The sequence below is a fragment of the Salmo salar genome, chromosome 11 (assembly GCF_965601325.2).
Source record: "Salmo salar chromosome 11, fSalSal1, whole genome shotgun sequence".
NCBI lineage: Eukaryota > Metazoa > Chordata > Actinopteri > Salmoniformes > Salmonidae > Salmo > Salmo salar.
This window is the reverse complement of record NC_138301.1, coordinates 107308403-107319124: the sequence shown is the minus strand read 5'-3', so window position 1 is coordinate 107319124 and position 10722 is coordinate 107308403. Positions and strand designations below refer to the sequence as shown.

Genomic DNA, 10722 nt, shown 5'->3' with positions numbered 1-10722 from the left:
ACTCGTGGTGGTATGGTACTTTTCTGAGACATTTTAGCAAAGGTTATCTATATCACTGACCATTACTATTAACAATGGAAGGCTATAAACCACTCAAAGGAAGTTTATATGGAAGTTTTGGCTTTAAATTGGATGCGAAAGGAATCTTAACAGACAAAAGCATAGTTTACTGTTTCCATTGCGAACAGAGCTTTTCCTACCACCGCAGCAAAACAAGCTTGCAATACCATTTGCGAAAAAAACATCCTCTCGTCACTAAAGCTAAACCTAGTGATGATGTAGAGTCAGACTCGGAAATCACAGGTATTTTTGCATGATCATATGCATTCAGTTGGTCAAAATTGTATTTGGTTATTTGAATGTTTCTCGTTTTTCTCAACGTATGCACTTTTGACTATAACCCAAAGTCTTTGATCAGTTCCTGTTCAAAGGTCTTTAGTTTGATAGAGATGGCCTTATTTTGAAACTACGGGCGCCGTAATTTTATGGCGATATTTGTGATACAGTTAAAAAAATTAATATATAATAATCAATTTATTCTGGACTCGAGATAATTAATAGTTGGATATAGTCGTTCATCTCAGGTGAAATATACCATTATCAAAGATCAATGGATCCTAGTCTGAACTGACAGACAGGCCAGGAGCAAAGGTACCTCTAACTCTTTGGTGGAGAAAATATTTCTGTCAGGAGAACATCTTGAGATCCTTAGTCATGTTTTGAGATAGAAAAGGAAATCAACATGCATGCCAAACATGATGGTCATACAATTAGTGCATGTTTTCTGTGCCCTTTTTAGTTAGTTATTGCCAAGGTAGTTAAATGGCAATTATTTTTCTACATGTTAATATTTGGGAGCTATGTAACAAGTCACAGATTGACCTAACATTGAACAAATGTGTATTTATCTTGCATTCCAGTGATCTCTGACAACTCTAACATGGATTTCCGAGGGTACCCGTTGTCCAGCAGTCTTGGACCAAATTTGAGGAGAAGGGGGGATCGGGGAGCACCAGGACTGGTTCTGGATAGACGCAAGTCTACAGTTTGGAATTACTATATCCAGCTTAATGAGATGCATGTTGAGTGTAATATATGCAAGAGACAGTTGTCTTTTCACAACAGCACTACGACTATGAGGGAGCACCTTGTCCGCAAACATAATATACGCGACAATGGGCCACCTGTACTCCATAACACAGTGGTGGCCTTGGCCCCGTTTCCAGCTACATCACCTCAGCCAATGGCCCAGCCCAGATTCCCCTGCAATGTCTCCACTACATCTACTACTGCTAACACATGCATGTTCCAGCCAGATTTGCACGTAGTTGTAAAGGAGGAGCAGCAGGATGCTGACTTATCTCCTGAACAAGGGACGGCCAAACGTGCACGAATCACATGTGCTCCCCCAGATGTAGGAGGCGGTGCCAATGCAAACCCTGTCTGCAGCCGAGATTTGGAACCGTCAAATTCAAATACTGGATTACTATACAGTGAGAACAACCACTTTGGTGATAGCAATCGCAGTGGCACTTGTATCAAGGAGTCCAATGATAAGCGAACTGGGTTCCTGACTGACCTAATATTAGAAGTGGTGTACAGGGACTTGCAGCCACTGTCTGTGGTGGAGGAGAGGGGATTTCGTCTTCTATTGAGCTGCTTAGAACCACAGTACCAAGTGCCATCTCCCTCTCAGCTCGGCAGCCTTATTTGGCATCGCTATGATGTTCTTAAACGGCAACTGCAGCAGTGTCTTCAGTCTGGCCTGGCACCACGTGGCATAACACTTTGCACTGAATACTGGCGGTCAGTAGCAGGTTGTGAGGTGGGAGCAAGCGGCCGGCTGTTCTTCACTGTAAGTGCACATTTTATTGACAAAGACTGGCGCTTGGCCCGTTGTGTGCTGCGGACCCGTCCCATGACCGATATCAGAGAGAGGGCTTGTGGAAGTGGGTTCACTCAATTTGGTGACACCCTAAAGGCAGTTCTCTCTGACTTCCATCTCCCCCAGAGCTCTGTTTTCTGTGTTGTGCACAATACTCCCAGGACCTCAGAGGCCAGAGGTACTGTGAATATGGGACTTCAGAAAGAAAATCAAATTGCTGGACCAGGCCAATCGCCTCAGGATCTCCCAGCGAGCTGGGTAGCATTACACTGTGCAGGGGAAGCCCTCAAACTCTGCATCCAGGAAGGGCTATGGATGGAACCTGTCAGACAGGCTCTTTCTGAGGCCCGTAGGATTATTTCACATTTCCAGCATGACACACCTGCTGCTGCCGCTCTGATCCACAAAGCAGAAGCTGCTAATAAAGCCGGTGCTTGTCTGGCGCTGGATGACCCAGGGCGCTGGGCAACTACTATCGAAATGTGTGAGAGTCTGCTAGGGCTGAAATGGGTGGTGAGCTCAGTTCTAGAGGAGCAGAAAGCTGCTCCAAATTTAGTGGACCACCAGTGGCGCCTCCTCCAGGAGCTGGTGCCAGTTCTTAAGACCATGCGCATCGCTGCCTCCTTTTTGAGTGAGGACATAAATGTGTCCATCTCCGCCCTTATGCCGTGCCTGCATGGCGTATTCCGTGTCCTAAGGCAACACATCGCAGAGAGCAGCTGCCCTGTGGCTCGAGGAGTCATGGAGACCGTGCAGTCAGGAATGGAGCGACAGTGGAGACTGAGTGAAGAGGAGGCCTTACTGGACAGCCCTGCCGTCCTCTCCTCATTCCTGGACCCGAGGTTTAAGGAGCTGCGCTTCCTCAGCCCACATGCACGTAGTAAGCTGCACGACAAGGTTAAAGAACTGTTATCTGCTCAAGCGCAAATAGAGGCAGAGGAAATAAGCAGAGAGCGTGATAAAGGAGGTGATGATGAGAAGGGCAAAGAGGGAAGGGAAAGGGGAGTGACTAATATGAGATTGATTAACTCTCAGTCAACAATCGTTCATCTGCAGCCCCCTTCCTATAATCAAGTGAGCCCAGTGGCCAAAACCATGTACGACATACTGCTAGGAGAGGATCCCACTGAGCGAATGCCTGAGATCCACCAACAGCTGGAGAACTACATTGCAGAGCCGTTGTGCAAACGTAGCCTGTCACCTCTCCACTGGTGGCACTCCAAGGAGCATCGCTTCCCTGCCGTGGCCAGACTTGCCCGTACATTTCTGGCTATTCCTACTACGGCTATGGCTGCAGACAGAGCTTTTGCTCCTAGAGAGACTACTGTTGCTCAACGCAGGGCCATTCTGGGGCCCCAGCATTTGGATCATATTATTTTCCTTCACCAGAACAGTGACTATGTGGAGAAACTGATGGGAGGGTCTATGGGGCATGAAGGAAGGGGCAGTGACAGGAATGGAGCCAAGAAGACAAGAGAGACTCTGTATCAGTCTTTAGTGTCCTATGAGAGCAAGACTTGGATGGGAGGGGAGGAGTTGTGAGCTTGTAGTCAGTCGATATACCTTTATCATAGTAAGAACAGAGTTGTCGATATGCACACTCAACATAGGCCTGTGAGAAAATATCCATCCATTCCTGCCTAAGATTTAGCTGATTTCAACTCATCTAGGTAAAGGGTTGAAAAATCAATGACAAGGCAAAAAAATTATGCAGCTATTGGGCTCAAAGCCACACTTGTGTGCCATCTGTTTTTACATGTAAAAAGTGTCTGGCCTACTAGTGTCTGGCCTACATATCTACATGTGAGCTGTGAATTTTCATCATAAGTCGTTGTAAAGTGCTTTCAATGTGTACCATACCAAATAATATGTATCTTATATGTAAAGTTGTTAGGAGTTGTTGCACTTTGTCCTTGGTTTGCATGAAGTAAAAACACTGGTTCAGCAGCGACGCTTGTTCAATAATTGCAGCATAATGTTCATTTAGAAGTAAGAAATGTCTCAAACACTATCCGTGAAGAACTGTTGCATTAAAGGAATGGTTAAAAAAACATTCAAACATTTTCAAACAAACAAAAGTATTTCAATAACATTTATTTTAAAACAACACCTGAGTGAGACAAATGTAACTTTCATCAACACTCTCACAATAGAGGAAATACCACTTAGGTAAAGCCCAGTACACTTCCTGAACTACAAAAATATAAACGCAACATGTAAAGTGTTGGTCCCATGTTTCATGAGCAGAAAAACAAATCCCAGAAATGTTCCATATGCACAAAAAGCTGATTTCTTTCAAATTTTGTGTACAAATTTGTTTACATCCTTGTTAGTGAGCATTTCTCCTTTGCCAAGATAATCCATCCACCTGACAGGTGTGGCATATCAAGAAGCTGATTAAACAATATGATCATTACACAGGTGCACTCTAAAAGGTGCAGTTTTGTCACAGAACATAATGCCACAGATGTCTCAAGTTTTGAGGGAGCGTGCAATTGCCATGCTGACTGCAGGAATGTCTACCAGAGCTGTTGCCAGAGAATTGAATGTTCATTTATTTACCATATGCCGCCTCAAGTCTTTTTACAGAATTTGGCAGTGTGTCCAACCAGCCTCACAACCGCGGACCACATGTATGGCATTGTGTGGACGAGCAGTTTGCTGATGTCAACGTTGTGAACAGAGTGCCCCGTGTTGGCGGTGGGGTTATGGTATGGGCATAAGCTACGGACAACGAACACAATTGCATTTTATCAATGGCAATTTGAATGCACGGAGATCCCGAGGCCCCTTGTCGTGCCATTCTTCCGTTGCTATCACCTCATGTTTCAGCATGATAATGCACGGCCCCATGCCGCAAGGATCTGTACACAATTCCCGGAAGCTGAACATTTCCCAGTTCTTCCATGGCCTGCATATTAACCAGACATGTCACCCATTGAGCATGTTAGGTATGCTCTGGATTTACGTGTACGACAGCGTGTTCCAGTTCCCGCCAATATCCAACAACTTTGCACAGCCATTGAAGAGGAGTGGGACAACATTCCACAGGTCACAATCAACAGCCTGATCAACTCTATGCGAAGGAGATGTCACGCTTCTTGAGGCAAATGGTGGTCACCAGATAGTGACTGGTTTTCTGATCCACGCCCCTACCTTTAAAAAAAAAAAAAAAAAGTTTTTAAAGTACAAATGCTTATCTGCATTTCCAGTCATGTGAAATCCATAGATTAGGGCCTAATTTATTTATTTCAATAGACTGATTTCCTTATATGAACTGTAACTCTTTTAAATTCATGTTGCGTTTTATATTTTTGTTCAGTGTAATTTGAGTCCCGGATTTATGTTTTCTATGTTACACATAGTCTATGAAACCAGTCTGCCAAACTAACTGGCCTGACTGGCTGATGAATTGCATAGGCATACTTGCTTTCCTATTAATCTTCTGGTTTGGCACAATGGCTGCCAATTTCTTTAAATTATTATTATCCAATAGAGGGAGAGGGGAAGGTCGAGTCATGCGTCCTCTGAAACATGACCCGCCAAACTGCGCTCTTAACACCCACTCGCTTAACCCAGAAGCCAGCCGCACCAATGTGCTGGAGGAAACACCGTTCAACTGACACCCGGTGTCAGCTTGCAGGCGCCCAGCCCACCATAAGGAGTCGCTAGAGCGCGATGAGCCAAGTAAAGTCCCCCCGGCCTAACCCGGACGATACTGGGCCAATTGTGCGCCACCCTATGGGACTCCCGGTCACAGACGGTAATGACACAGCCTGGGATCGAACCCCAGGCTGTAGTGATGCCGCAACACTGCGATTCAGTGCCTTAGAACTTTTTCTTTTCTTATGTCCGAGCTTTTCTTATTCGCCTTCTCAGTAAAAAATGGCATTGTTTCACTCCTCCACCCAATCCCAATTGACATGTCTGTGTTCGGTGCACTTGAACAGCTGTGGTCAACACCCATCTCCACCCTCTGAGCATGTCCCCGAGGCAGCATAGGCTCAGGCAGCTCAGACCACTGTGTTCTATTCACAATTTCCAGCTCATTCTTTGCAATCACTACTTTTCACATTCTTCTACAGCAGAATAAGAGGCTCACCAACACTTCAAGGACCTTTTATTTGTTCTATATTACTCCACCATCATGTCTAGTGGGGGGCTGAAGGACAGAAATGCTGAAACGCTGGAGGATGTCAACGCAGTCACAAAAGAGCTCAAGTATCTTTACTATAAGAGGCTGCTTCCCATAGAGAAGCAATATGGCTTCCAACACTTTCACTCTCCCAGCTTTGAGGATGCCGATTTTGACAACAAACCAATGGTGCTGGTGATGGGTCAATACTCGACAGGGAAGACTACCTTTATCAGGTGACTAAGTTATTTATTCAATCGTAAGGGCTCACGGGCCTATGGCACAGATGCAGTATTTGCCATACAAATGTCTTTCTTTATATGGTGTATGTATGTATATTGCTTATCTCTTTGTGTGTGTGTGTGATAAAGATACCTCCTTGAGCAAGACTTTCCAGGTAGCCGTGTTGGTCCTGAGCCCACCACAGACAGCTTCACTGCCATCATGCATGGGGAGCTGGAAGAACTGATCCCAGGCAATGCTCTGTCAGTAGACCCCAAAAAGCCCTTTCGCCACCTCAACTCTTTTGGAAATACCTTCCTGAACAGGTAAGAGCACATCAGGGCAAAGTTAGTGGCTGTTGGCAAAATAAATGTTTTAATTGAGGTGCAGGGACAGGAAATAAAACAAATCAAGGAGTGGATGGAAAACTGAGAATAGGGAAAGGGGGGACATGAGAAATGAAAAAGTGAGCTGCATTAACTTTAGTGCTACCAAAGAGGAGAAGCTTGGAAATGTTATTTAGAATTTCAATTTCAACACATACTGCATCTTCGGTGATGTTTGAAAAACATGCAAAGTTTGATGCAGACAGTCAAATTCTTGTTAACTCTTTCCCCTAGGTTCCAGTGTGCCCTGCTGCCAAATCAGGTCCTGGAGAGTATCAGCATTATTGACACACCAGGCATCTTATCTTCGGCTAAGAGGAGAATGAGTCGAGGTCAGATGCAAGAAAGATAAATTGAATGGGGGGTGGAGAAGTCCTACTGTCCTAATATATATCTCAAATCAATTGTTTGAATTGAAAAATGTTTCAGTAGTCCATGTATTCTGCATACACCTTATCCTGCTGGAAGTTTGACTTGTAAGACGGGTGTTGATTAAAAAACAATAATAATAATTTGGAGGGTGCTTATATTTGTACAAGTGTGTTTAATACACTTGTGAATTGGAAATGTTTTTGGGGGATATCCCAACTCTCCCTGAGACACCCTCGGTCCTCAGAGAGAGGGTGGGTCTTGATTTGAAGCAGAATGTATGATGTCAAATTATTGTATGTGTTGTATGGGATGGGAGGACTGTGCAGATTATTTTTACTCTGTGGAGATATTAATCCATGGGTGGAGCTGCTAACAGCCACTCAATCAAATGAAATATTTTAGGTCCACTGGGATTATGCATGTTGACCTAATTCACTGAGTTATTCAATTTCAGTGTTCCACTTTTAATGATTTCATACAACTTCTGTGCTGTTTCTTAATTTAGGCTATGATTTCCCAGCAGTGCTGCGCTGGTTTGCAGAACGTGTGGACCACATCATCCTTCTGTTTGATGCACATAAACTGGAGTTCTCTGATGAGCTCACGCGTGCCTTTGGGGCTCTGTGTGGCTATGAAGACAAGCTGCGTGTGGTACTGAATAAAGCAGACCGGGTCGACTCTCAACAGTTGATGCGAGTGTATGGTGCTCTCATGTGGTCACTGGGGAAGGTGTTTCAAACCCCTGAAATACTCCGGGTTTACATCGTCTCCCTCTGGTCACAGCCACGTCTGTTGTCTGACCACTGTCAACTGCTGGAGCTTGAGGAACTGGATCTTTTGGCAGATATCCGGAACCTGCCTCGAAATGCTGCCGTACGGAAACTTAATGACCTAGTTAAGAGGGCACGCCTAGTTAGGGTGAGGCACGTTTATTGTCTATATTCATTTGATATAATTGTTTATGAATGAACATAAGTGTATACTTTGAGAGCATTTGCACAGGCATGAATCTATAAAAATGATGGACTCTTTTGAAACCAAGGTTAAGTGCTTCCCATCTTTGTCCTCTTCACTCTAGGCCCATGCACATATCATTAGCCATCTCAAGCAGGAGATGCCCACAGTTTTCTGCAAGGAGAGCAAAAAGCAGAACCTGATCTATGAGCTTCCTCTCATCTTCTCCAAGATTCAACAGCAACAGCGAGTGCCAGCTGGTGACTTCCCTGACTGTGCCAAGATGCAGGTCTGCTACCCTCCCAATTTTGTTGCATGCATATTTGGTTGGATTACCTATTCCATTTACCAAGAACTCATAATTAGAGTCCTATGTTTTGTGCAGTCATAATGTGACATAGTAAGATTTTATCCTGTATTTTAAGCCATCCAGAAATAAGAATTACACAAAAAATGTAAGCAATTGTCTGACAATGGCGCTGTACCAAAAGGGAAGAATTTAATGAAAAGGCTTCAAATAAAGGTTAAAATCCAGTCATGTCACATGATTGCACAAAACACAGGGCCCTACTCATAATGGTTATTGCTGATGTGTTTATTACAGGAAACAGAAAGCTGTCAAGATCAGTACAACCTCTAGATAATCAGACCAGTTGATTATCACTTACTCAAAATCATGCTCGTATGACTTTCCTGCTTTTTTCTGTTCTCAGGCACGGCTAATGGGTCAAGATTTCACAAAGTTCAAGACACTCAAGCCCAGCCTAATGGCTTCCTTGGACAAGTTACTGTCCAATGACATTGCAAAGCTGATGCCTTTACTACATCAACAGGACCTGAAGAAGGCTTCCCCGCCAGGGATTCCGGATGGAACCTTCTTGCAAACTGGCAGGTCTCTCTTTGAGCAAGTTACAAAGAGTGGAGAAAGCAGGGAAATACAGAATGATGAGTGGGTGGTGACAAAAGATAAACAAAAATATGATGAGATATTCTACAATCTCTGTCCAAATGAGGGCAAACTGAGTGGTACTAAGGCCAAGGAGTGGATGGTCAGCACCCACCTGCCAAACTCGGTACTTGGCCATATCTGGAGGCTGTCTGATGTGGACTGTGATGGCATGCTGGATGATGAGGAGTTTGCCCTAGCCATCCACCTCATTGAGGCCAAGCTGGAGGGCCATGGTCTCCCAGGAGAGCTGCCTGCCCACCTGGTGCCACCTTTGAAACGTTTGCATAAAGGATTAGCTGTTTAGCTTAGTCTGGCAGGTTGAACAGGAGCCTATGATTGGCTGGGCAAAGCAAAACTAGAGAACATCAAATAATGCAGTCAAAAACAACAACCCTTTTGAATGAAGATAAATAATTAAACAAAACATTTGTTCCTAGAAAAGATGACTGGACAGGATAGATTTCCAACAACTTGGTCATGTCAGGCCACCCACTGATTTTCCCTGAGAAACCACAATCCTGGCAGGATTTTCCTTCCAAATGATGTACTGTCTACAAACACTACGCATTTATATTGTGGATCCTGACACTGGTTCACTCCAATAGATCGCTGGATTGTGAATTGGACTCGTTCTGTCATTTCTTGATATCTTGTTTTGATTATATGTATATTTGTATTGTATTTTAAGAAATACAAATCACTACAAGTGAATTGCCAGTGACAACAATTTCACAGAAATGCAAGTATCTCAAATAAAATAATCAGAAAAAGGTCAGGGGTTACAATTGTATAAAACTATGATAGAGTTGTAAGAATACATTGTTTTGTCATTGACTAATTCTAGAGATTTTATTACATTTGGGGACAGATTTCAAATATTTGTTTTTGTGTATGTAAAATTGACAAGAGAATTAAGAAATGAACAACTAATTCAGTAGCTTGTTTTCATTTTAATAATATATTACATCTTTCATTGTAAATACATGGGTCTTATTAATGAGAGAACACATGCAATTACTTAACTCGCTCCAAAATAACTTTACAGAGTCACACTTATAAAACCTGTGTAGTAGTTTCCCCTTTTTTTTAAATCACAAAACATGCTATTAAAAGTTATTACAATGGTATAGTTTGTGCAATATTTTAAAGTAAATTTGTTTTACTTCATTTGATATACAACATTTGTGAGGGAGCAACCAAGCTTTCTACCATTAAATTTCAGTAATATGTCTACATTCCAGAAGAATTTCCCCGAGAGAGATCTTGTTCTTGGAATGTAAAAGTCCCCTTAATACATTTCTTATCCAGCTGGGGGCAACCATACAACATAAATTGTGCCTCTATCTTGACATGTTCTACAAAACACAAATTATATTTAATTAATTGATTAAAACCTGAAGGTATTGCTTTGCATGTAGAATTAAATTATTTAATGTATTGAGAAGTTATATGTTTTTAAGAACATTCTATAAGAGAGTATATTCCCTTTATCAAATAAATCAAGCAAAAAATATAATGGTTATTTCAAATCACTTAGGGAAGAATAAAGACTTGTTTTTAACAATATCTTTGTTGAAGAAGTGTTTTGTGGGGGCAGAAGATGTGCACATAAGGCAGTATCCAGGCTAAAAGGGCTTCGTTCTCTAAAGTGTAGTTGTCACGTGAATGCAACGATGACGTAGTTGGGAGGTCGAATTTCCCAACCAAACCATTTGATGCAAGCTTTTAGGGGTGGACAAAATTGACTGTTTTATATATTTACTTATGTAAATAAATCTATGTATGAAAACGTTATGTACATGCATAAAAATAATCAAGA

At 42.8% G+C, this 10722-nt stretch overlaps 1 protein-coding gene across 3 annotated transcripts; it reads left to right on the top strand.

Annotated features, from left to right (window-relative positions):
• Nucleotides 1–13: 13 nt before the first annotated feature.
• Nucleotides 14–10469, top strand: ehd2a (EH-domain containing 2a). Of its 3 annotated transcripts, XM_014128959.3 has the most exons (7): nt 14–303; nt 921–6256; nt 6392–6568; nt 6863–6960; nt 7506–7918; nt 8079–8243; nt 8668–10469. In XM_014128959.3, the coding sequence occupies exons 2-7, from the start codon at nt 6033–6035 to the stop codon at nt 9205–9207; spliced, it is 1617 nt and encodes a 538-aa protein (XP_013984434.1). In that variant the 5' UTR covers nt 14–303; nt 921–6032; the 3' UTR covers nt 9208–10469. The 3 variants fall into 3 exon arrangements, with proteins under 3 accessions (XP_013984434.1, XP_013984424.2, XP_013984425.2); XM_014128949.3 differs by lacking the exons at nt 6392–6568; nt 6863–6960; nt 7506–7918; nt 8079–8243; nt 8668–10469 and having other exon boundaries at nt 921–3834; XM_014128950.3 differs by lacking the exons at nt 14–303; nt 6392–6568; nt 6863–6960; ... (1 more) ...; nt 8079–8243; nt 8668–10469 and adding an exon at nt 317–651 and having other exon boundaries at nt 921–3834.
• The last annotated feature ends 253 nt before the right edge of the window (nt 10470–10722 follow it).

Coding starts and splice junctions, on each gene's coding strand:
- ehd2a (XM_014128949.3), top strand. CDS start 75: ATGGAAGGCTATAAACCACTCAAAGGAAGTTTATATGGAAGTTTTGGC. Junction 304..920: donor GTCAGACTCGGAAATCACAG/GTATTTTTGCAT, acceptor CTTGCATTCCAG/TGATCTCTGACAACTCTAAC.